Genomic DNA, 26881 nt, shown 5'->3' with positions numbered 1-26881 from the left:
GTTGCCATAAGTCAGAATCAACTTGAAGGCAGTACATTTATATTTTTTAAATTGTATCCCAAAGCTTAAATACATTTCAAAGCCACTTCTACTGCCTGTATCTTCTAGAACTTTATTCCTCTGACTGGAAGACATACTCCTAAACAAAGAATTGAAGTATAGAGCCCTTCTCAGAAAGCCTAAGGTTACATAGCTGGCACCACTCTAGACGCCATTCTAGATGTTTGTAGTGCTATTGCAGCATCCATGGTGGCCACACAGACACATCTGAATTTGTCTTCTCCCATTTAAAGACACTTGTTTGTTTTGGCAACAAGGGCCATAAAAAGGTCTTCAGCAAGACCAAGGATAAATGTAAGGCGTTGCCTTCTTTCAGGAAGGAGATTTAGAAAACAATCTAGACACCTCTGTTATTCCTTTCATTCCAACAGGGGCTACTTTCATTCCAGAATTCCAAACCAGTGTGGGCCAGAACCTGTATCAATACCAGACCCCACAGTTCCTCCTCTCATGTGTTGCAGGCCCCAGCAGGCAGGGAATCTAGGCAACAAATCTGATACAGGGTCTTCTCTGGATACAGGGTCTTCTCTGGTGTAGGGGAAGGCTAAAGCCCTGCCTGCCTGGGTGACAGACACTTTAGGTCCTCAGCACCATAAAAGAGGGCCTATTCATAGAATTTCATTCTCTAGCAACTGACAAGTTCTAGCCATCTCCGGCATCAAAATCAAAAGAAAAACAGTCAGTCATCAGATAGGCCTTTCTTCACTTACTAGAGATGGGGACAGTAGCACCCATTCTTCCAGAGGAGAACTTTTCCAGGGTTTACTCACTATTCTTTCTTGTTCCCAAGAATAGTGGTGAGTGGAGGTCCATCCTCAATGTGAAAGAACAAGTTTATCATGCATCACAAGTTCAGGCTGCAATCACTGAATTCAATCAAGAGAGCCTTTCATCTAGACAGTAATCTGTCCTTGATCAACCTGACAGAGGCATACTTCCATGTCTTTATCACCCCCTCTCTGAGGTGCTTCCTCAGGTTCACCTACAGACAAAAAGCCAATATGCAGCTGGCTTCAGCTCCTCAGATATTCATTGTTATTTCCATGGGCTCCTCTCTGCCTTTCGAGCATTGATATTTACACTTATCTGGATGATCTTCTCCTCATGTCCCCCTCCAGAGACAGGTGAAATTGAGACCACTGTACCTTAGTCTCCCTCCAGTATCTACAGAGACATCCTGCCATCCTCTTGGTTTACTTACTGGTCTATTTTTTTTTCTCTTTGGATCAGGATAACTTGGGAATATCCCGTTCCTTTGTGAATGCCTCCTTCACCCCAAACAGAGAAAGGAAAGTAGGGCAGTTAACATGAGGTTTCTTGTTTGTGGTAAATGAGACATCCAGGTGTCCCAGCACCAAGATGACTGGGATTTTCAAATTGTCATCCAATCCCATTATTGTATCCTGAGATCTCCAGTTTATGCTGGGTTCTTTCCAATTGGGAGAGTAAGATTTCTTTTCCTCTAGTTTTATTCTGTTCTGCTTACACATGATACATAATCATATGGCTCAGTGCACTCTACCTTCAGCTTAGCAACAAATATTAGTGAGGAGCACAAAGGATACAGCACAAAGACCTAGTCACGCTCAACTTGCCTTCCTAGTCTGTAGCAGGGCTTAACTGATTTCTTTCCAGATGGTAAGCACCCAACTTTGCTTTCACACTTGACCCAAGACCCAGCCAGAATGGAAGTGTTGATAACTTGATGAAGAACTTCTTTGTTATGTATGAGACAAGATATCAGACATTTTGCTATCTGAGAGAGAACTACTTGATGTAATGGATAGATCAGATTGTGTGTTGGAGACAGGGCTGTGGAGTCGGAGTCGGGAGCAATTTTGGGAGGAGTCGGAGTCGGTAGAAATGTACCGACTCCGACTTCCAAATAAATTTTGATTGACAAGAAGCAATTTTGGGTGGAGTCGGAGTCGGACAGTAGAAAAATAGAGGAGTTGGAGTCGAACAGTAGAAAAATAGAGGAGTCGGAGTCGAAGGTTTGGCGTACCAACTCCACAGCCCTGGTTGGAGACTTGGGCTTGAAGGTCAGTGGGTCAGTATTAGCCTAACTTATCTCACAGGGTGGTTGTGAGGATTAAGTAAGTATTTTCTGTTTTATTAAATAGATATTTTGAGCAAACTTCAGATACTCTTCAGAACCTAAAAGCATAGTTCTAAGCTCAAATTTGTTGAGGAAATATGCTTCGTGTAAATGCAGCTGTTTTATTCTCCACAGGAATGTTGGAATGGGAGCCTGCTCCATGTTCTCCCGAGTTGGTGGGATCATTGCGCCTTTTGTTCCAGCTTTGGTTTGTCTTAATTTTTCTTTCTTTTACCCTCTCGCCTGCAAAACCTGGGCTGTAGTACTGCAAAATAAAGTTAATACATTTTGTAAGGGTTAGCATAATATTGTTTCCCTACAAGAAGTGCTACTAGAGGTTTTTAAAACACTTGTCAAACCATTTTTTTCTTAATGAAATAAACAGTTGAGGGGAAGATTTGGCTTTGACTCTCTAGTTTTCAGAATTCTGGGAAATTGCCAGGTGTGTCAGTTTGCTATGAAGCTTGCTAGTGTAATCTTTTGCTGTCTGGTGCAGCTTTGAAGAGTCCTAAATTATGCTAGCTCATTATAAGGCTTTGGTGAGTGTGTTCTGTGTATGGGGGGGAGAGGTGGGAGGAGGAAAGAGAGAGCACACAATTGCCTAAGTGTGCAGAGCAACTGGCCATTCAGTGGATACTGCAGTTGGCAGGCCTACTTAAAATGGATAAAAATATGAAGCCACCTTATATTGTCTCAATCCATTGGTTCATGTAGCTAAGTTTTCCCTGCCGTGCCTGACGGCAGCTCTTCAACAAGGTCTTTGCCACCTAATATCTGTTTAAACTGGAAATTCTAGGGAATTGAACCTGGGGCCTTCTGCACACAAAGCATGTGCCTATCACTTGAGCTATGGACCCTTCCCAGTATGGCTACTGCACTGATATTTCTACTGACTCTTTGGCAGCTTTCTCTGCTCACATTTGTGGAATCATGCAATTGGAAGGGATCAAAAGTTTATCCTGACCAACCCTCTGTCCCAAATATAGGGCCATCCAGCCCCATACAGAGAGCCTTCGGGCTTAGGGCAGTATATAAATTAAACTAAATAAATGAATAAATAAAATAAGTGTACATAGAAGATGCATGCACCACAAAAATCCTGAACTGCCTTAAGCAATTATCTTCTTCCACTAGGGTCTAATCCCACCCACCTCATGCATCATGAGTGAACCCTTGGTTAGCATCTCTTGAAGCCGAGCCAGTTTAAATGTTGCATGGTACCTGAGGAGGTGAATACAGAAGAAACAACAGGAAATACCGGGGGCAGTTTTGCAGTAGAAGGCAATTTTGATTGTATTTTCTACTCTTGGAAGGCAGAGCCAGCCAGATGTGTATACCTTCTGGGATAGATTTGTTATGAAAATGGAATGCCTGTCCAGCTTAGCTCCTACTTCCAAGCATGATCCCTTGGCAGATTTGGTACAAATCATAGCGACTTCCTGCACCCTAATTTGTTTTAGGGTAAAAGGGGGTGATCAGGTAGGTGTTTCAGGTGCCCAAAGTTTTCAAGGTGCTTGCAGATTGACCACTTTATCATCTACTCCAGAATTTTCCTAGGGATTGATGTCACAGACTGGTCTGTAGTTCCCTGGTTCCCCCTTTTTGAAGATAGGGACAACATTAGCCCTCCTTTGGTTATCCAGCACTTCACCCATCCTCCACAATTTTGCAAAGGTAATAGACAGTGGTTCTGAGAGGTTCCTCATTTATTACAGTATGTATTAAGAGCGGCACTGTCTCATACTACAGACTGGACCTGTAGTACACTTGCCAGACTGCTAGCACACCTTGAGAGCAGAGTAACTCTGCCCAGACTTTCTTGCAAGTTCTGAGGAGAACCTCGGTCCGTAGCAATTGCCAGTCTTGATGGTGCTGTATGAGAAGATGAGAGTAGAGAGGGAGCCAGAGTTCATCCGCAGCATTTGTAGGTAATATTATGTCATGAGAGTTCTGTTCTTTCTAACCTTGGCCCTGACAGGAATGGCTAGGGGATAGATGCCTGAGTCTACTGCTTCCCAGGCTCCCCTTCCTTCCATACTGTCCCTCTGTTGTGGCTGCCTGACTCTATTTTTGCAACTGTATTTTTGCACTACCCACATTTTTTATCTGTGCATGCCTAATTTGGGGCCAATTCACATGACCAATAGATTGTTAATGATGTGGCTTGAATAGATTAGTGCATAGTTCTCATCCTGTCATGTGTAACCACAGTTCCAGTCTGTAACTGACCCAACGTGCTTTGCCAATGCAGAACAGTTAGAAAAGGGTTGAATAGCTAGAATGTTCTTACACAATCATTTATTGATTAATGTGAAAATATAATTTGAGCTCTGGCTACTACTGCTGCTGTTTGTTATATTTATTCTTAATTTTTACAGAAATCTGTGCAAGGATCTCTGCCATATATTGTGTTTGGAGTGTCAGGCTTGTTGTCTGGCCTTCTGAGTCTACTATTACCAGAAACACTAAATAGCCCATTGCTGGAGACAATATCTGATCTACAGGTTTGCTCATATAGGAAGCTGGGAGATGAAGCTGTGTCGCTGCAAGCACTGGAAAGCTCACGGGTATGTAAATATTCTAATCCCTCTTGTGATAATAGCTGTCAAGTTGAATTGGAAGTCCCGCTTTCTGTAGGGTTATGTGGTATCAGTCTCTGGAGATGGGTTCCAAGGAGAAGATACAAAATATCTTGTTGTGCCTTTTAGAGTACTCTTAGGCAATGGTGGTTGAAATGATGGCTAGGCAAATTTCTCACCTAAATCTTTGTTCAGACCTTTTACCTTGCAGAAATCTGACCTTGACCCAGCTTTCCTAGGCAGTGGCAGGGAAGCTTTCTTAATATACAGAAAGCCTGTCCCTCACCTCCATCGGGAAGCGAGTTGGAACTTTCAGCTTCTAGATAAAGTGACTAGTCCCTAGCAGATAGACAAGGTTTCTCTTTGACTGCCAGCTTCCTTTTTATTTCAAAGGATAGCAACCGTTGTTCATGCACTCTTCTCTGCCCCGTCCCCCAATAATGTTGAGGGGAAATACCAGGAGGCTCTCATACTTTTGAACTTGTGAAGACAGAATCTCTTATCAGAAGCCACCATAAAGGAACATCTTTTGGCAGGTTTGTGTCTCAGCCACCCTGTCTACTCATGGATAAGCCCCCTTCCACGGCAGAGATTGTCTACACCTGTCCTGTTCCTTCCCCTTCTCTGCAACAAGGAACAAGAAGGTTCAAGCCAGATCCCCACGCCAGTGATAGAGAAAGCAAGTTGACTGGCAGTAGGGTTTGGCTGCCATCTTGTTGAAGATCATAGCTATTGAGGTGTTGGAAAGGGAAGCCACTGGCACTGGATAAGTTGAGTGCCTGCTTCCTTCGACTTAAGTGTACAAACTGATAACCAAGAGGGCAGAGCAGAACCTTCAGGAGGGCCAGGAGTTGGCTCCTGTGAAATCCAATTATTTGCCTGCTCTCTGGTTTGTAAAAGTCAGTGGCTTCTTATCCTTGATTATAAGGGGCAAGCCTCAAACATGCCAAAAATGCACATTCCAACTTGGCCAGGTGTCCTGTTGGCACTAATAGTAATGACATTTTTATCAGTTCTTTATGGAGTGTTTTTAACACTCTATAAGATTATTTCAGAAATCCATACCACAGCCTGAAAGTTACATCTTAGTATTATCCCATACTGTGGATGAGGGTGGGGTTAGAGTTTGAAGCTGGGATGTAATGGCCTGTCAAAAGTTTTTCCTGTTTAAAAAGTGAAAATGGCCTGGTGAAAAGGTCTTGCAATGCTGGCATTAATCATATTAAACATTTTTTCCAAAGCTTGGTGAACAATATCTCTGATATCAGAATCTCATTTTCCTTTTAGTCTGACCAAGATAGTTCAGCTGGGAGTGGAAGTGAAGATGAAGAGTTCTACGATGCTGATGAAGAGACTCAAATGATTAAGTGACAGATAAAACACGTGTGTGACATGCTTTGTCCTTTTTGAATGATCCAGTTGGTTTTATCTATGAGCTTTAAAGCTCAGAGCGATCAGGGGGCATAAGAAACATACTATTGTGTCTGCTTTTAGGACACTATTGAGAGTTGTTGCAATAGGATGACGGCTTGTCATTGACAGCTCTGGCAGATAAAGACTGTTCTGATTTACCAGCAAGTAAAGAATTTGCAGGATACACATCATCTGACAGTAGCTGTGAATCCTAAAAGTGACCCCAATGTTTAGCCAGATCTATTCTGTATGTATTACAGTTTTTTCCTTCAAGTCTGACTTTTATTTATTCATTGGGAGTGGGCTGTTTGTTAAGCTTGGGTTTTACTTTATCCTGGTGAAACTTGACTGTGGAGAGGCATTATTAACCATTCAGTAGAAGCCAGTGTGAAATACTGCAAGATGTGACATTTTTGCTGGGAACTTAATTCCTGCTGGTTCTGTATTATATGGGATTTTGATCTTGAGGTGATGCAGAAAGTGATCAGGCATGATGTTATATGAATGTGGATGCAGGATATTACACAATAAAGGCAAAAGACCTAAAACCCTCACACACAACCCTTAATTGCTGTTGCATAGGTTCCTAGCATGCAATGGGGCGTTGCTGCTAAGGCTTTGGCTCTCTAGACAGGGCACTCTTTCCTCCTTCCAGAGTGAGAACAAGAGTGAGCCTGCCTTCCCAAGATTTTATTTTCTTCTGTCCCTGTTCTAGAAGTTATCATGAAATGCAGGCTGGGAGGCAGAGCACTCCCCTCAGGAGAAGGGGGTCTTCGCTTCATCTGGGGGCATTAACTTTCTCTCACAGGAGAGTAAAGCACATCTTTATCTAGGGGATGAGATCAAAGGGAAAACTATGCAGCTGCAGGATTGTTTACATCTAAGGCAATGCCTGCCTGACACTAGCTATGCAAAGTGCAGAAAGCAACTAAGCTAGGTGCAGAAGCCCAACTCTATCATGGCCACAATAAAATATAAAGATAGCTAGAACACTATCTCGGTCATTGTGCAAGTTCACACTTAACTCCTTGCCAGTCTTTCGATCAATCTCAATACACTTGGTTGTCACCACCATTTGACTCCATTCCTTAGACTCCCTTCCTGCAAAAGTTAGTTCAGGCCTTATATAGATCTGCCTTATATCTTCTGCTGTGAAGACAGATGAAAAGAATTCATCCAGTGTCTCTGTAATCTCTTTATCCTCTTTTAGAAACATTGACTCCTTTGTCATCCAAGGGTTCAAACTGCCTCCCTAGATGGTCTCCTGCTACTAATGTATTTAAAGAATTTTTGTTGGTGGTTTTTATGTTTTTAGCACTGTGTTTCTCAGATTCTTTTTAAGCATTCCTTATTGTCTGCTTGCATTTCATTTGCCAGAGTTTGTGTTCCTTTTTGGTCTCCTCATTTGGACAAGATTTCCATTTTTTGAAGAAAGCTTCCTTGGCTGCTAATAGTGTCTTTGACTCCGCTAGTTAACCATGCTGGCATTCTCTTGGCCCTAGTGGTATCTTTCCTGATCTGCGGTATACACTCCAGTTGAGCTACTAATAATTTGTTTTTAAACAACTCCCAAGCATTTTGGAGGGATTTGACCATTGCCTTTCCACTTCCTTTTTACTAATCCTCTCATTTTTGGGAAGTTTCTTCTTCTGAAGTCAAATGTGACCATGTTGGATTTTCTTGGCAATTCACCATTTACACGTATGCTTAATTTAATAGCATTATGGTCACTGCTCCAAATTGGTTCGACAGCACTTGCATCTTGCACCAGGTCCTGGGGGCACTTAAGATTAAGGCCAGGGTCTCCATCCTTCTGGTTAGTTCCACATCCAACTGTTCTAGGATATCTAGAAATTTTACATCTTTTTTGCGGCTGGAACGCATATGTAGCCAGCCTATGTGAGGGTGGCTGAAGTCACTCATTACTACATTTCCTCTTTTAGATACTTCCTTGATTTCCTTCATCATCTCAAGATCTCCCTGAGCATTTTGATCAGTGGGGTGATAGCATGCCCCCAGTACTAAATTACTCTTGGGGCTCAGCATCAACCACCATATCCCTTCTGTGGAGGAGTCTGCCTTTTGGGATTTCTAGCTAGCTGGACTCAATGCCCCATTAGGCATACAGAGGGACACCACCTCCAGTGCATCCTTTCCTGTTCTTCCTATACAGTTTATATCCAGAAATAATCATCTTCCACCCAAAGTTTGACCATTACTAATTACTACAGGGGTTCTCCAACAACTGTAAGGTCGTATATTCTGCTGTGTGTGCTATTTTAGTTGTTCATCCTTGTCCTATGAATAAAGCTGTCAACTAGCACATTTGGTGTTAATTTCATTGCCTTTCCTTTTAAAGAACCTCTGCCCTCATTCAGCGCCAAACGCCAGAAAGCCCCCACACCCCTGCTGGCTTTTCACCTGCATAATTATTTTTGTAGTTTATTGAGTCACTATACAGAGTTACTATATAGAGCACCTATAGAACTTAAGTCAAGGAAAAGATGAGCAGAGTGGTGTGCCCTGGCCTCACCCTGGTACTAAACTGGCTCTGCTGCTTAAGTTGCCTTGATGGTTTATCAGCTGCGAAGCTTCATCACGTGGGGTTTCCTCTAGCTCAAGGAGCATCTGTCAAGGAAACACCTCTCCAGTTCTGCAACTGTGGATGCTTTGTTATATAGGTATCTGGACAGGCACTCTTCTAAATTTCAATTTCAGTCAGCAGCTGCTTTACTTCACTGGAGCCTGCCATTCTTAAGTCCTGAATGATAACCTATTTAGTGATCAGTGATCATGGATAGAGGGAGGTGTAGCCATGGGGAGGTAGTGAGCAACCACAGAAGACGAGGGCAAGGCTGTCTACGCCTTGTTCCTCTCACCCCTTTCATGGATGGGTTCCTCGTTGCTTATCTGCTATGCCCACCGGCCTGTGTGTGCTGTTGTTTAACACTGATCACTACACAATAAGACCACACTCATCCATGATTTCCTCATGCATGAGGGTGCCAATATGGTGTGCATTACAGAGACTTGGGTGGGTGAGCTTGGAGGAGTTGATCTGACCCAACTTGTCCACTTGGATACTTGGTGCAGCACCATCACAGGCTGCAGGGAGGGGGGGAGGAGTTGCTGTGGTCTACAGAACTTTCATCTCTGTCGCCAGGAAACGACTCTGTCTTGGAGCTGGCTGTGAGGGCCTGCACCTGGTTTTGGGCCAAGGAGACAGGAAACTAGGGTTGCTCCTGGTGTACCGTCCATCTCCCTACCGAGCAGCTTCTCTGACCGAGCTGGCAGAGGCTATCTGAGCTGTGGTATTGGAGGAGCCCAGAACAATAGTCGTGGATTATTTCAATATCCATGGAGAGGCTGCCTCTAGTGTTCCAGCTTGGAACTTCATGGCCTCCATGACGACCATGGGGCTGCCTCAAATTGCCACCGGCCTGACACAGGGCACACCCGTGACTTGGTTTTTGCTCCAGATGGAGGGAGGAGTGGTCTGAAGATAGGGGGGCTGAATGTCACCCCATTGTCATGGTCAGACCACTTCTTGGTGAAGTTTAGATTTATAATAAAATAAATAATAAAATTTTATTTAGCAGACGCCCATCTGTCCGACTGAACGGACACTCTGGGCGACTTACAATATATGGCTGCAATCCTTCCCTACAGATTAAGGTGCAGATTAAGATGATCTGCCACCAGATACTAATGGAATCTACTGGGTTCCTGAATGCCCTGGGGGAGTTCCCAGTAGATAGAGCAGGTGACCCTGCTGAAGCCCTTGTCACACTGTGGAACAGCAAGGTGCATCGGGCTCTTAACATGGTTGCCTCTGAGTGCCCTGTCCAGCATTGTGGAGCCCAGTTTGCACCTTGGTACACCAGTGTGCTAAGGACCATGAAACAGGCTGGACAGCGGCTAGAGCGCAAGTGGCAAAAGACGTGCTGCGAGGCTGATCGGCATGAGTAAAACATAACCATGTCTACTATGTGGTGGTGAGGGTGGTGAAGAAGGCCCACTTCTCTGTCACCATCGCATCCTCAAGTAGCCACCCAGTGGAGCTTTTCCATATTGTCAGGGGTCTGTTGACATCAGCTCCAGGAAATGGAGTTTTAGACCCTTTGGAGGTCCACTGTGAATTGTTTGCAAGGCACTTTGAGGGTAAAGTTGCTTGCCTCCATAGCAATCTTGATGTCTCATCCACATCTACCATAGTCCCCAATGCGGTGTCCAGTGCAGCGTCTGCTGCAACTTCTTGGGATCGGTTTCAGCTGATGCAGCCTGATGACGCGGACAAGGTACTTGTGATGATGTGGCCAGCAATGTGTCCTCTCAACCCTTGCTCTTAAAAGCTTGCTTAGGGGGTTTGACCAAGTGGATCCAGGGTGTGGTCAATGCATTGTTGCAGGAGGGAGTGGTTCCAGCCACCCCGAAAGAGGTGGTGATCAGATTGCTCCAGAAAAAGCCCACCCTGGACCCATTGATTTGTGACAATGACTGCCCTGTTGCAAATACCCCATTTTAGGGAAGGTGATTGAGAGGGTTACGGCGTAGCAATTGCGAGTACTCTTGGATGAAACATTATTTTGACCCATTTCAGTCTGGGTTCAGGCCTGATTAAGGGACTGAATCAGTCTTGGTCACCCTGATGAATGACCTTTATTGGGAGAAGAACGGGGAGTGCGCCCCTGTTATTCTTACTTGATCTCTCGGTGGTTTTTCATACTATTGAGCATGGTATCCTTCTGAGCCAACTTAGTGAGATGGTTATCAGATGGTTTTACAGTGGTTCCAATCCTACTTCCAGGGTCATTTTCAGAGAATAGCATTGAGTGGTTACCTTTCAGCCCCCTGGCACTTGTGCTGTGGGGTGCCATACGGTACCATCTTGTCCCCCATGCTGTTTAACATCTATATGAAGCCCTTAGGAGCAGTCATCAGGAGATTTGCGGTGAGGTGTTAGCAGTACACTGATAATACCCAGCTCTATTTCTCTGTAGCATTTGAATCGGGAGAGGCCATGCAAGCCCTGGACTGGTGCCTGAGCTCTATGGTGGGCTGGTTGAGGGCCAATAAACTGAGTCTGAATCCTAGCAAGACAGAGGCACTGTGGGTTGGTGATTCCCGAGTTCAGATAATTGGTCAGTTGCCTGCTTTGGATGAGGTTGTACTCCTTCTGAAAGAGCAGGTCCACAGTCTGCGGTACTCTTGGATCTATCCTTGTCCCTAGAGACCCACGTGACCTCACTGGGTAGGAGTGCCTTTTCCCAGCTTCAGCTAGTAAGGCATCTGTGGCCGCTTATGGATCGGGATATCCTGGCCACTGTTGTCCATGCACTGGTAACCTCCAGGTTGCATTATCGTAATGCACTCTGCGTGGGGCTGCCTTTGAGGTTGGTCCGGAAGTTGCAGCTGGTGCAAGATGCAGTGGCACAACTGCTCACTGGGGCAGGGTATCGCCAACATTTCAACATTTCTGCTGAAAGAATTGCACTGGCTGTCTATTAGCTACTGGGCTAAGTCCAAAAGTTATGGTTTTGGTGTACAAAGCCCTATACGGCTTGGGACCAGGATACCTGAAAGATCATATACCCAGTCGATCACAGCACTCTGCGTGTGAGGGCCTCCTGCAGATACTATCTTGTCAGGAGGGCTGTTCTGCACAACATAGGAAGTGGGCCTTTAGAGTAGTGGCACCTACCCTGTGGAATTCCCTCCCCTTAAATATTAGACAGGTGCCATCTCTGTTATCTTTTTGGTGCCTACTGAAGACCTTCCTTTTTCAACAAGCCTTTTAAGCAGAGACCTTATCCTAGTCTGTGTCTGTGTTGGAATTGTTTTTTAAGATGTTTTTAAAGCTCTTTTAAAGATATGTAATATATTTTTATGATGCTTTACAGTGTTTTTAGTGCTTTTGTTTGCCATCCTGGGCTCCTACTGGGAGGGTTATATATAAATAAATAAATAAATATTTTAATTGTGGCTCACCCAAAGATGTCTATGAAGCCAGTGCAGTATTTTTTTTATTTTTATTTTTTTGCTGCAGGTACTTTAATGGACTGTAAATACTATGTGTTTCTTAACGCAGGATTTGTGTCACTCTGAATACAGGGAACATATATGGGCATATATACTTCTTAACACACATGAAAGCAACTCTTGCTGTTGAATGTATTTATGTGCTGCTAAAATCGGTGTCCTGTTCTATAATGGAAAGGTTTAACTTCCTGTATGCTGCACTTACATGCTAGTTCTCTTTCCTTATAATATGTTCGTGCTGTGGGTGAATATATTCTTGGGTCAGTCATGGTTTTGTCCTGTTTCCCATCCCCCCCCTCCACCGCCCCCAGTTTCTACATTTGCCTGATTAAACCTGCCATCAGTTTAGATCTAATTGCGAGAATTTTTTAAACTAGGAGATAGGCTGGAGAAAAAAATTAAGAGAGTTGAAAGCAGTTTGAGATGACTTTGTTTCCAAAGAACTGTACACATGCTTTGTTCCACTGTCTCGCTTCTGCTTTTTGAAACAATACAAATATCTACCAAACTTGCTTAGAATCTTAGAATAGTAGAGTTGGAAAGCCATCGAGTCCCACCCCTGCTCAGTGCAGGAATCCAAGTTAACGCATACCTGACAGGACGCTGCTTCCAGAGCTGAGTCATATAAGGGTATAGACCATGAGCAGCAATCCTGTTTTCAAGCCAGCTTCTGATCTCTGAAAAAGATGCTGTAGTCCGGTAGATCCCAAACTTTTTAAACCATGGACCTCTTGAAAATTGCTGAGGGTCTTGGCAGGCCTGTTGTAGCAATTGTAATGTGCTGTGCTAGATTCTGTATGATTTTTAATTGTATTTTACAGACCACCCGAATGAAGTGGTCCGTGGATCACAGTTTGGGAACCTCTGCTGTATCCTGAAAAGATTTATACACATCTTCTGGCTTCACCTCCCAGAACATTATATAGTAGGATTGAAACAGAAATCCATCTAGAAAACCACTGCCCCATTGGAAATATTAATGATGTTTGAAAACTTTGTATGATGACCATCTTGCATACCTAAGTAAACTCATTAGGATTATTTTGCTTGTGCAGGCCAGGCATATAAGTATGCTTAGGACTGCAGCCTACGGGTTTCAGATACTTGCCTGTGTTGGGTAAAACATTGCCAATTTAAACCTGTAAAACTGCCTTTGATTTGCGCCATTTGTGTAATGTGTGTTTGACTTTGTGCCTTCTTTCTTCCTTCATCCAAAATGCCTCAATAAAAATAAGGTCATCTGCAGTATTGCCTACTTAGTTTTATGCTGATCTGCCTACTGCTAGTGTAAGGAGTGATTTCTTTGAGACTAGATATTTATACCCATCCCTGCAAGGAATGATAAGTTGGAAAGCAGTTCCATTTAGAGTGGCATCTTCCCAAAGGGCTTGGGAAGCTAGAACTGTCAGTGTGAATCAATACCTTTCCCTAGATATGTTGCAAATTGGTGCTAGCAACAGCCTGGAGCCATTGAAATGAGAGAATCAGGTTAGTGTCAGTGGGAGGGATGGGGGGAAGAAATAGAAAGACGTCTACTACTTCTCAAAGTAGGGATAGGAACTTGTTTATATACTTTAGAATTTAAAATTACAAGGAGAAGATTGATCTGACTGCAGGATTAGTAAAGCACTAAAAGGCTTTAGTCATAAGAATGTTAATGGATTAAAGAAGATGGCAGTTTAGATCGCTTGCTCCATCTAACATTGCCAAACATCTTATAAAAGCCACCTTCAGTCTTAGTAAACTCTATTATTCCTTGATTGCCCACAGTGGCATTGCTCCATAGCCTCTCAAGAGGTAAAGAAACACTATTCACCTCCTACTTTGCAATGTGGGGACCAGCTCCAACTGACTTGTGGCCTGGAGGAGGGTGAAGAAAGCCCCTCTATGCCCTGTAAGTCTGCGTGGAGTTCTAAGGAGGACGTAGAACCCGTGGTTGAACTCCTACAGCAACTTTGAAAAGAACTTGCGGTGCAATGCGTGGCTGTCATTACACCTTCAGAGTGAAATGAAAGATCTCTCTAGGAAAATTGGTGAGCTGAGCAAAACAACAAATGAGGCTCTTGACCTCAGTTTAAAGATGGCATAGACTTTTTAAAAACAGGATGTTTGAGATTCAAAGTTGTATGTCTGAATGGGAGAACAGGAGTCGCAGGAATAATGTAAACGTGCAAGGGGTCCTTGAATTGGCAGGGGGTCAGGACCTCCTTGCCTTCTTGATATCATGGGTGAGTGGCTCCTTACACTTAGAAAAGATAGATATTGAATGCTAGCACAGGGCTTCAGCCCCCGAGCCTGCACAGGGCCAATGACTAAGGAGTGTATCATCAAATTTACACACTACATGGTACAGAAAGATTTAATGCATAGGGTACAGCTGCTAAATGCAGGGATAAGGTACTGGTGGGGCTTCCCATTCAAATAGTTGTTATCCATGAGGGGGTTGTGCCACACAGAGAAGCCAAGACAATGCTGCCCAATTTGAAACTGATACAAGATGATAGGATTACAGATTCAGACAAAGTCTGTTCCAGCAAAAGAAGAGTTGCCCACAATAAATTGTATGACTGGCAACCAAAACCAAAGAAAAACAAGAAGCAGAGGAAGTAAAAAAAAACCCTGAAGCCTTCTCTGAAGGGCCCTGGAGTGAGCGCGTCAATTTCAGTGCCAGCATTATTCACTTTTCCTACTCCATTTCCTGACTGACACTGTTACTGACACATATGCAGTTGACTTGAGTTTGTTTCTTCCTACAACTCAAAGAGAGTTTTCTGTTGGTGTTAAGTGGGCTAATTAGAGCCCTTGTGTATTAATGTTTATTCATGGTTTAAGAAAAGGTCAATGAGCATAGGCTGCTTCTTAAATTGTTACGCTGTGGGCTGGGTAGGTGGGAGACAGTGAATGTTCAAGTCCCCTGCTTAGGTTTCTCTGTATCATTCCCTCCATGGAGAGAATGGACAGAAGGGGCTATAATGCCACTTCTGTGGGAGGGCCTTTTTGTTTTGTGGAGGGGAGTGAGGAGATTTGGAGGTGAAAAATGTGTTCTCTGTTTATATCCTCAGGCCTTCTGTTGCTGAATGGTCATGGGTTTGATCCATAGTTTGATCCATGTCTTTTTCAAACGTTCTGCAGTGCCAAGCCCTTAATTTAAACACTTTGTGATGGTTCTCTTTACATTGCACAGAAGTAATCTCTCTGTGGCTGATTGAAAATAACTGAAGCCCTCTAAAGCCCTAGGGCTGGATGGATTGTTAAATGTTACTTAATTCATTTAATATGAATATAAAAATAAGCTCTTGGAATGTCAATGGATTGGGCACCCCAGTTAAAAGGCATAGAATTTGGCCTAATCTGAAAAAAGGAAAATCCTGGTATTTTTGTGCTGGAATCCCTCCAAAAATGTAGCGATGCATCTAAACCTCTTATTCCTAATTCTCAGGGCAACTGGTATGGAGCCCCAGGTACCTCAAAGGCAAGAGGGATGGCAATTTGGAATGTTAGTGCTATAAACCTGATAGTACAGGATACCATCTGTCATCCAAAAGGCAGGTTCATTTTTCTTAAAGGCCCAATAACCAAATTTTAAGGTAACTGGGCTGAATCTATAATCCTAATTCTAATCAAAAGGCATTTTTACTTGTCACTTGACACAGATGTACAGTTTGCAGAAGGGGAGGTAGTGCTGGGTGGGGACTTAAATTGGCTGAGTGATGCTAAGTAGGATAGACATGGGAAATTTAAAAGAATTTTGTGAAGGTTCTGAAATATCTAGTTGATGATGACGATGATTACTACTATTATAAATAGTAATAATAATAATAATAATAATAATAATAATAATAATAATAATAATAATAATTTAGTGCACTTTACCAATAGGGCCCGGGGCAAATTGCAGAATCGAAAATACAATATTAAAAAGAATTAAAACATTTAATCACAAGACTAGGATGGGTTCTTAAAACACATATTGGGAGCTGAAGGCCAGGGTAAAGGGGTGTGTCTTTAGCATTTGCCAAAAACTGGAGTGAAGGTGCCAGATGGATCTCTGTAGGGAGGGAATTCTACAACTTAGGGACTGCCACAGAGAAAGCTCTCTCCTGAGCCACCATCCCTGAACTTCTGAGGGTGGTGGAACTACCAAGAAGGCCCTCCGCTGATTTAATTGACATATGGAGAGAGAGAAATCCAGCAGAATTAGATTTTAACCATTTCTCCCAAAGACATAATTCACAAGGAAAGACTACGTATAGGATTGAAGAGTTGGCAAGGACATATAATTTCATTGTTTGTTGGCTCCCCTGGATCCTCAGACCATGCACCTCTACTTGCTATTTTACATCTGCTAAACTCCTAACCTAAAATGATATCATGGAAATTAAATCTTAATTTACTGTTTTAAAAACATTGTGGATAAGCTAAAGCAGAATTTACATAATTATTTTGAACTGAATGATACTGGTGACTTATTGGGAGCAATGGGACTAAAAGAGGTGATATGGTGAAGTGGCGCCAACTTATAAGTGAATATTCTCATTTTAAAAGAATGAGGGAAGCCTCTAAAATAAGGCTCCAATCTGAAATTAAAAATCTTGAGATGTTACACAAACAGGCAGCAAAAAAATAGCTTTACTACAAAAAAAGGTTAGAACTCGATAGTTTGGAAATAGGAAAAATAGCTGCCGCTATGCAGTATACAAACCAAAAATATTACAAGCATGGAGATGAGAACTCAAACTTCTAACATTTAAACTAAAAAAGAAGATACTATGCAGTAGAATTACAGCACTACATGGACCTACAGGCAAAAAATTATATAACATAGAACAGATGGGTGAGAGATTTCAGACTTTATACACTAACTTATACAAATCTAGACCAGTAGATAGCATTCATATTAAGCAATATTTGAAAGTTGCCAGTTTAAAACTACTAGATGCAGATCAACACAATTTTTTAACTGACCCCATTACAGATGAGTTGGACAGAGCTTCTAAAAATTGAATCCTTCTAAAGCCCTGGGACTAGATGGTTTCACATCTTAGTTCTATAAAATATTTAAAAAGGTACTAAAATGATATTCTGAAGGGAGTAAGATACCAAATACCTGGAAATAATCAAGATTGGTGGTCTTGTTGAAACCTGGGAAGGACTCACTACAAATAGATTCTTAGAGGCCTATGTGTTAATAAATCAGACTGCAAAACTTTTAGTGGCATCCTCACAGATAGACTGGCATTGCTATTACCTTATTTAATTGATAATGATCAAGTGGGCTTTATTCGGGGAAGGCACATAGCTGACCCTATCCACAGGGTAGTAAATGTTGATTCATCATACAAAAATGACCCCCAAAAGTAGTTTCAGTAGTGTCATTAGACTCCAGCCAAGCTTTCAATACATTTAGTTGGGAATTTTTATGTTTAATGTTAGACCAAATGAGTTTTCGCCAAGTAACTTATAAGAACCCTATCACATTCATATGGTAATAGTCATGCTTCCATTTGTATAAATGGTTGGGATATACTCAGATTTCAAACTGTGAGAGACACTAAACGGGTGCCCTTTCTCACCTGTTCTCTTCACTCTTTCCGTGGAGCTTACAGATAGTAAGAGATGGCAAAATGTTCTATACAAGGGGTCAAATCACTGGGTTTAGTCCATAAAAATCCATTTGCTGATGAAATAGCTTTGTTGCTTGAGAATCCCATAATCTCTCTGCTATATGCCTTACAAGAGATTGCTGATTATAAGAAGGAATCTGGAATGGAAATTAATTATACCATATCCAAAATGCTAATTCCTCCTATGGACCAATTAGAACTACACAAAATATCCAAAAACAAATATGCCCCAAATCTGTAAAATACTGAGGAGAGTCTATATCCATAACTCTATTTTCTTACCTTGTTTGTAAGATATACATAGCTGGGTCTCAAGGGTGGGGAGGAGTTGGGGGGTTGTATTTTTTCTTATTATGTGTTTAGGTTTATATTGTGATATTGGAAAATTACAAAACCTTTTAAAAATTAAAAAAAATAATGTGGCTACATCAGGTAGGCACAACTTCTGCCATAAGCTCTTGCAGAATTGGCAAAATGAGGGAGACACCAATACTGGTATTCATTCTGTCTCAAATTTTACTTACCATTGGAATTGGAATCACTAGAATGGGGCCCTCTTTTCTGCTCCTATGTGAGGAACTGTCCATATTGTGATTATCCCTTGGGTGCGAGACTCATGTTTCAGCAGATGCAGTGGAAGCTGGCCCACTAGGGCTACTGGGGCACAGCCCTCCCAATGGGAATGCCAAGCAATTTTAAACCCCCCCAACACCCTCTCCCCACAAATCTGCACATTATTTCCTGCCCCACACACACTTTATAATTTCTTGAATTTACAGAGGCTTGTGAACGCATTTCTGCCAATCTCTTGTTCTTTGGCCAATTAGCTCTCTGCACCTCTCAGCCAATCCTCATTCAAAAGTGTAGCTATGGCAAAAAGGACTCCCTGCACTGCCTTCTTGTCCAGCCTACCAGGAAGTCTACTCCTTCATATGTTGTTATGAGGCTTATCCAGCACAGCAAATATAGTAGATTAGGGAGGAGTCAGATCTGAATGAGTCCTGCTTCAGGAAGAGCCTTAGCCTAGTTCTGAGCATGCTCAGAGCTATTTCACTGAGGGCCAGATCTCCTCATAGGTAACTAGAGACTCAGCAGAAAGCTTTTCTACTTTGAGGGGTTTTAGGGGGCTTAGTTTAGTTTGTGTGACCGAGAGAGAGAGAGAGAGAGAGCAAACCACAGTGAGTCTCTTTCTAAAATAAATATTTTTTTACTTTATTGTTTTGCATTTATTTTTGTGAATTGGGAGGAGAAATAAGAGGATGGCTTGTGTATGTTTTACAACAAACTCTGTGTTAACTATTTCCCTCCATTCACACATTAAAAGCTTGTGGAGCAGGACAGGTTTATCTGAGCTGCTTGCAATTCCAGAGTATTTTTCAGAATATTTCCAGAAAAGGGATGTGGATCTACTTCCTACAAGGCCCTCCCTTAGCTTCAGTTCAGAATATCTTGAATACAGAGGAAGGTGCATGGTGCTATTATTTCTTGCTTGAATTTTGTCAGTAATTTCTAAAATGAAAAGTTTGGCCTCTGTGCCTGTCTGGATATGACTCCACAACCTTCCCCAAACCTGGAAGATACTTTCCTTAATCTCAGACATAACAGATTATGATTAGTCTGGTGTGATGCACTGTGCACATGAGCAGAGATAATTACATCACATTTTCAGGACTGAGCCATGCATTGGAAAAATGTTATGCTTTGTTCTGATGTGCTCTGGCTCATACAAAACAATTTTTTGTCTATTGGACAAAAAAGGGATAATGAAAAGTTAAATTCATTTTTTTGAGGGAAGAAACCTGCATACCACTGGAAGCAGTATACAAATATTTTTATAAATATAAATAAATAAAAAAGAAGGTAAGCTGTCACCTCCATAGTGGCAGTCTTGGATCATGAATATTTGACTACATTCGAGTATCAGGTAGCCAAATGACTGGTATGTCAATCCTATTAAAGCCTGAATATCCATTGAACTGCGCCTCAAGTGAAAGATTAGGGAGAGGAATCTGGAAGCATGCCCTCCCTTCCAAGAATTAAAAGCAACAGAACAAAACTGCAACGTGCATTTGTTAACAGGGGAGCTGAAAGAAAATATTGCTAATGTGCTCTGCTAACAGAGATTCAGCAGGCACCTTCTGTTTTAACTTTTAAGTGCCTGCTGAAAACCTTTCTGTTCTGTCAGACTCCTGCAGGCAATTAAGAACATTTTTTCCCTGCAACAATTGACTTTTGTTTTATTTATATTTTTTATTTGCATTTTTCATGTGGTTTTTTTTTTAATTCTGTGGTGGTGGTGGTTTTAAACATGTTGTAAATTACTTTGATGTTTTAATGAAATAGTGGTTTACAGATATTTTTATAAATAAAAATAAAATAATTTGATGTTATCTCCAAGACAGATGCTAAAGTACTTGACGTAATAGAAATGTTTAACAATATAATACTTTTAATATTTATCATAGACCTGTATGGTATTAGTTGCTCTCGCTTGCTTCCTCTGCCATGCTGTGGCTCCTTCTTACTTTTTAAAAATAATTTTTATTAATTTTCAAACTGGCAGAACAACAAATAAGAGGGAAGGAGAAACTCCAAGTATGAAGAAAATACAGTTAGAAGCTTTCGCACAAGATCTGGGTAACAGACCATGAGTGTAGTAGTCAAGTTATATAAGAACCATAGAATAGATATTCAAAAATGGGGACACAGGGTAGAATGGTTGCCCGCCCAACCTTACTTAAGCTGGGTTAGGGGGCATGTCTAATTGTTGCGACATTGACTTAGTGCAGTGTAGTTGTGTCTAGTCTAGCTGAGTAATTATGCTGAATCCTGTGTAACCAGTAAGTTGATTCATTAAGCACTCTGAACTGAAATCTTTTTAATAAACCTATTAAAGAAAAGCACATCATCTTGTTCATGACTGGCTTCAAGGTGTTTGGGCAGGACAGGCTGGATGTTTTGTGAACCTAAAGCAATTTGTGACAAATTGATGTGCCTTATCTGTTTACACTACTGGTGGTATGCCATGGCATGAGAAGACTGACTTGATCTGTATGACCACTTGAGTGACAGTCATCTTGTTAAATCAAGCAATCTCAGGATAGTTGGAAAAATAGCCCATTATGAAAAGGCAGTTCTGTCCTGCTAGCTTAAATGAATCAATGCTTACTAGCAGGGCCGGTGCCAGACATGCTGGGGCCCTGGGGCTCAGCTGGCCCTGGGCCCTGGCACACATGTGTGCATGCACACATACATGCGTGCGCACACCCAGGGCCAGCCCCAGACACGCTGGAGCCCTTGGGCAAAAGCCTGCCCCAGGCCCCAGCACTCCCCTTCCGTGATTGGTTCATGGCAGGGATGCAAGCGCGCAGCACGCATGCGTGCCATCAGCCAAGATGGTGGCAGAGGCTTCAGCCCCTTAAGAAAACCTCAGCCACCATCTTTCTTAAGGGCACCGCTGCGTGCACAACCACAGAAAAAGGTAAGTTAAGCAAGGGAATGGCGGAGCCCCAAAGTTCTTGCCGTGCGATCTGCTGCAGCAATCCTGCTGTGAATCGCGGAAGGGGAGCAGAGGGGCCCCTCAGGGGCTCCTGTAGCCTCAGGGGCCCTCGGGCCAGTGCCCCACCTGGCCACCCCTTGGAACTGGTCCTGCTTACTAGGGACGAAGGAGAAATTTGATTCAGTTTGCATTTCAAGCAGAATCTGTCAAATGAACACTTTCCAAAACAATTTGAGAACTGAAACACAGCCATCCTTCAAACGTGGCACTTATCCACAAAAGTCGCAGTTTGCCACCCAAAAAATGTTTTTAAAAATGCATATGTTAGGGAAAGTGTGCGTATAAATAAATATATGAGTGAAAACATACAAAAGTGCATTATATGAGAAATTGCTTACAAAAATGTGTACTTTAGTCAAAACTGCCTACAAAAATGTTTTTAAAGAGAAATTTGCTCTAAAATGCTAGAGAATTTTCATCAGGATTTTTTTTTAAAAAAACCTGAATTTAAGACTGGAAGAATGAAAAACAGAGAACTGAAACTGACAGATGTTTCCATCCCTACTGTCTGCACGTGACCATGAATGTAGTGGCTCCCACAACAGCATCATGGCTTCTTTTGTGTGAGCTGACCTATATTTCTGACATATCAGGCGGGCTTTCACAGCTCCTTCTATGTCACCATTAATGTTTGGCCAGTATAGAGCATTCTTCACCCTGTTTGCATTTTTCTTCACCAAAGTGGCCTTCATGTATTCTTGTCAACATATCTTCGCATAAAGCTTTGGGTACAATCAGCCTTTGAACAAGATGCCATCTAGCACAGGAAGTCTAACTTGAATTGATAGTATGAGCTTTGTATGTGGTGTATCCCAATGGCTCTAATGACATTTTGCAGAATTTCATCCTGATCTATGGCCTGGGCAATTATGACCACATCTCTTCTGCAACTGGTATCAGTTGGTTATTGTTGTTTTCTTATTTATTTATTTATTTATTTATTTATTAAATTTCTATACCGCCCCATAGCCGAAGCTCTCTGGGTGGTTCACAACAGAATAAATACATCAATATACAATTAAAACACATATAGAATTAAAACACTCAAAAATACTAACATTAAAAATACTGATATACTAAATACTAAAAACATAAAGTATAAGATACAAAGATGTTATAATGTTAAATGATTAAATGATTAAAAATGATTAACATAATTAATTAAAATGCCCGGGAGAAGAGGAACGTTTTAACCTGGCGCCGAAAGGATATTAACGTTGGCGCCAGGCGTACTTCAAGGGGGAGATTGTTCCATAACTCGGGGGCCACCACTGAGAAGGCCCTTTTGCTTGTTGCTACCCTCCGAGCTTCTCTCTGAGTAGGCGCCTGGAGGAGGGCCTTCGATGTTGACCGAAGTGTACGGGTAGGTTCATATCGGGAGAGACGTTCCGACAGGTATTGTGGTCCCATGCCGTGTAAGGCTTTATAGGTTAAAACCAACACCTTGAATTGGGCCCGGAAACTTTATTTATTTATTTATTTTTAAAACTTATATACCGCCCGACTAGCAATAGCTCTCTGGGCGGTGAACATAAATACAATAAAATACAGGAAAATACAAAAGCATCACAATCTAAAATCAAATTTCACAATCTAAAAACTGCATAATTAAGATCAAATTACAAACATTACCATCATTAAACAAAAAATTAAAATGCCTCGGAGAAGAGAAAGGTTTTAACTTGGCGCCGAAAGGATGATAGGGTCGGTGCCAAGTGCACCTCCTCGGGGAGACTATTCCATAGTTCGGGGGCCACCACTGAGAAGGCCCTTGATCTTGTCACCACCCTCCGGGCCTCCCTATGGGTCAGGACCCAGAGGAGGGCCTTCGTAGCAGACCGTAGTGTACGAGCCGGTTCATAATGGGTGAGGCGTTCCGACAGATATTGTGGTCCCGCGCCATATAAGGCTTTGTAGGTTAATACCAACACTTTGAATCTGGCCCGGAAGCGTATTGGAAGCCAGTGCAAGCGGGCCAGAACAGGTGTGATATGGTCCGATCGCTTCGTTCTTGTTAGCAGTCTGGCCGCCGCATTTTGCACCAGCTGTAGCTTCCGAACCGTCTTCAGAGGTAGCCCTACGTAGAGCGCATTACAGTAATCCAAACGTGAGGTTACCAGAGCATGTACTACTGATGTAAGATCCTCAGGAAACATATAGGCAGCCAGTGCAAGCGGGCCAGAATCGGTGTTATATGTTTGGACCGCCTTGTCCCAGTTAACAAGCTGGCCGCTGCATTTTGCACGAACTGCAGTTTCCGAACCGTCTTCAAAGGCAGCCCCACGTAGAGCGCATTACAGTAATCTAATTTAGAGGTTACCAGAGCATGAATGACTGAAGCAAGGTTGTCTCTGTCCAGATAGGGGCGTAGCTGGGCCACCAACCGAAGTTGGTAGAAAGCATTCCGTGCCACCGAGGCTACCTGAGCCTCAAGTGACAAGGATGGTTTGAAAAGAACTCCCAAACTACGAACCTGCTCTTTCAGGGGGAGTGCAACCCCATCCAGGACAGGTCGAACATCCATCATCTGATCAGAAGAGCCACCCACTAACAGCATTTCAGTCTTGTCTGGATTGAGCCTCAGTTTACTAGCTCTCATCCAGTCCATTGTCGCGACCAGGCACCGATTCAGCACATCGACAGCCTCACCTGAAAAAGATGTAAAGGAGAAGTAGAGCTGCGTGTCATCAACATACTGGTGACAACGCACTCCAAAACTCCTGATGACCATACCCAGTGGCTTCATGTAGATGTTAAAAAGCATGGGGGATAGAACTGACCCCTGCAGAACTCCATACTGGAGGACCCAGGGTGCCGAGCAATACTCCCCATGCACTACCTTCTGGAGACAACCCGCCAAGTAGGAGTAGAACCATTGCCAGGCAGTACCTCCAACTCCCAAATCAGCGAGTCTCCCCAGAAGGATACCATGGTCGATAGTATCAAAGGCCGCTGATAAATCAAGGAGAATCAACAGAGTTACACTTCCCCTGTCTTTCTCCCGACAAAGGTCATCGTACAGGGCGACCAAGGCTGTCTCAGTGCCAAAACCGGGCCTGAAACCCGATTGAAATGGATCCAGATAATCAGTCTCATCCAGGAGTGTCTGGAGCTGATCCGCAACCACTCGTTCCAGGACCTTGCCCAAGAATGGGATATTTGCTACTGGTCTATAATTGTTATAATTTTCTGGGTCCAGGGAAGATTTCTTCAGGAGCGGTCTCACTACCGCCTCTTTTAGGCAGTCAGGGACCACTCCCTCTCGCAATGAGGCATTAATCACTTCCCTGGCCCAGTCGGCTGTTCCATCCCTGCTAGCTTTTATTAGACAAGAAGGGCAAGGATCCAGTACAGAAGTGGTTGCACGCACCTGTCCAAGCACCTTGTCAACATCCTCAAGCTGCACCAACTGAAATTCATCCAAAAAATCGGGACAAGACTGTGTTCCGGATACCTCATTTGATTCAACTGTTATAACGTTGGAGTCTAAGTCCCGACGGATGCAAAAGATTTTATCTTGGAAGTGTCGAGCAAAAGCATTGCAGCGGGCCTCTGATGGTTCTACCAAGTCCCTAGGATCAGAATGTAATAGTCCTTGGACAATTTTAAATTTATGTCTGTGTCTGGACTTGGAGTCTTTGTCCTATCATAAGCTCTGGGCAAGACATCTGTTATCAGCTTGTAGGCAATGTGAGCTGGGAAAATCTCATGTTGCTGTCGTTCTCTCCCCCACCCCTCCCTTTGCAGTCTCATCCTGAACATATAGCATTGCTCTTAGGAAGACAATATTCCTCAAATTTTTCCTGCACATTCTTTTTTGGTGTTAGAAAGCTATAAACTATCTCCATATCTTTTGGAACCGTAAGAAATAATTTTTGGAATTCAGCACTTGACATAATACAAGAAATTACTGGCTATAATATATCCAGAAACCCTAAATGTCTGAACTGTCCCGATCTCTCTTAGAATCATAGAATTGTAGAGATGGAAGGGGCCTACAAGGCCATTGAGTCCAACCCCCTGCTCAATGCAGGAATCCAAATCAAAGCATTCTCTCACAAGCAGAGGAAGCAAGTGAGAAAAGCCCATAAGGCTGCTCATACAACACAGGTCTAATAAATCTATAAGATAAAGCAAAAGTATGTAAGCTACTATTTTGTTAGATAGATACAATAATTTTATATTATATTACATTGAGCACTTAGCATCTTAGATCCTGCGGAATGCTCTGCCAACACAGATTCGGCAGGCACCTTCAGTTCTGATTTTTAAATGCCTGCTGAAAACTTGTATATGTCACCAGGCTTATGTAGGCAATTGAGACAATATTTAGTTAATTGATTTCTGATTTTACATTTTATATAGTTTTATTCTGTGTTTACATATGTTGAAATGTAAACTGCTTTGTGAGGTCCACCTGAAAAGTGTTATATCAATGCCTTAAATAAATAATAATTAATAAATAAATACATGTGGCCATTGTAGAGCTAGTCACAGACACTTTCTAGAAAGGAAGAGGAAGGGAAGAAGCTTGAGGAAAACCAAACAAGAAGTTATTAAAGGAGAAATCAGCGAGGGAATAATAGGTTGCCTTTCTGTCTATTCCCCCTCTCCCCCCCGGTTCAGGTTGTTACAAGAGCTGGTGCTTTATTCCTAATAAAAGCATGATCTATTGCAATTTAGCTTCAGTTTTTAGTAAATCTCGCTCTCTTTCTACCCCCCTGTTGTCAAATCCCCAATCATTTGCATCCAAGCATTCGCTTCATGGGTGTAGGCCTCCATTGCTGCCCTGATGGAGCGCTAGTGGCCTTCCCCTCTTTATGTGGCAACTGGCAACCATTTGCCCTGTGTTTATTTCTGTCTCTATTATAGAAAGAAACTGAATATATGCTATTGATATAGGGTAGACAACATGGGTTTGTGTAGGCTGTGTATTATCTTTTAACGGCTAACTGTCTTGCTATGAAACCATTTACTTCCTTAAACAAAGAACCAGGAAGTAGTGACAAACACTGCAGCAATGCCTGGAGGGATAGGGCTTTACTGTACAACAACAAAGTGAGCCGGTAACTGGGGTGAAGCTACATCAACCACAGAATATTACAAAGCCAGCCACAGTCTGTCTGCATGGCTGCACTTTCCACATTGTTTAGCACTCATTTAAGAAGTGGACAAACTTCCAAGCATCAACAATGTGGTAAGCTGGTTATCTTGTATTTGCCCTGTAGTTATTAGGGATTTGGGACAGAAATTTTAACTTCTGCGCCTTGCCTAGTGAGAGATCAGGCCAGTTCAGATATAAGAATTTTGGCTCCCTAAACAATATTTTAACCCTTTTTAATATGGAGGGGAGAGTGTTCTTGCATTCGGGTCCTGCTTGCAGGCTTCCCCCAGGCACCTGGTTGGCCACTGTGAGAACAGGATGCTGGACTAGATGGGCCACTGGCCTGATCCAGCAGGCTCTTCTTATGTTCTTATGTTCCCAGGCTGGTATGTTATCTACTGCCCA

At 42.6% G+C, this 26881-nt stretch overlaps 1 protein-coding gene across 3 annotated transcripts in view; it reads left to right on the top strand.

The window, feature by feature from the left end:
• SLC22A15 (solute carrier family 22 member 15) overlaps nt 1-13405 on the top strand; it is a 45683-nt gene extending 32278 nt beyond the window's left edge. The window contains exons 10-13 of one of the 3 annotated variants that reach the window (XM_061638765.1): nt 2294-2366; nt 4537-4725; nt 6025-6120; nt 13011-13405. In XM_061638765.1, the coding sequence (XP_061494749.1) occupies nt 2294-2366; nt 4537-4725; nt 6025-6108 (346 nt within the window). In that variant the 3' untranslated portion in view covers nt 6109-6120; nt 13011-13405. Of the gene's footprint in view, nt 1-2293; nt 2367-4536; nt 4726-6024; nt 8474-13010 lie in introns of those variants that run through there. The other 2 variants (XM_061638755.1, XM_061638774.1) reach the window with 2 other exon arrangements.
• Nucleotides 13406-26881: the final 13476 nt, after the last annotated feature.

The sequence above is a fragment of the Rhineura floridana genome, chromosome 1 (assembly GCF_030035675.1).
Source record: "Rhineura floridana isolate rRhiFlo1 chromosome 1, rRhiFlo1.hap2, whole genome shotgun sequence".
Taxonomy (NCBI): Eukaryota; Metazoa; Chordata; class Lepidosauria; order Squamata; family Rhineuridae; genus Rhineura; species Rhineura floridana.
The sequence above is the reverse complement of the archived record's forward strand: the minus strand, read 5'-3'. Positions and strand labels throughout refer to the sequence as shown.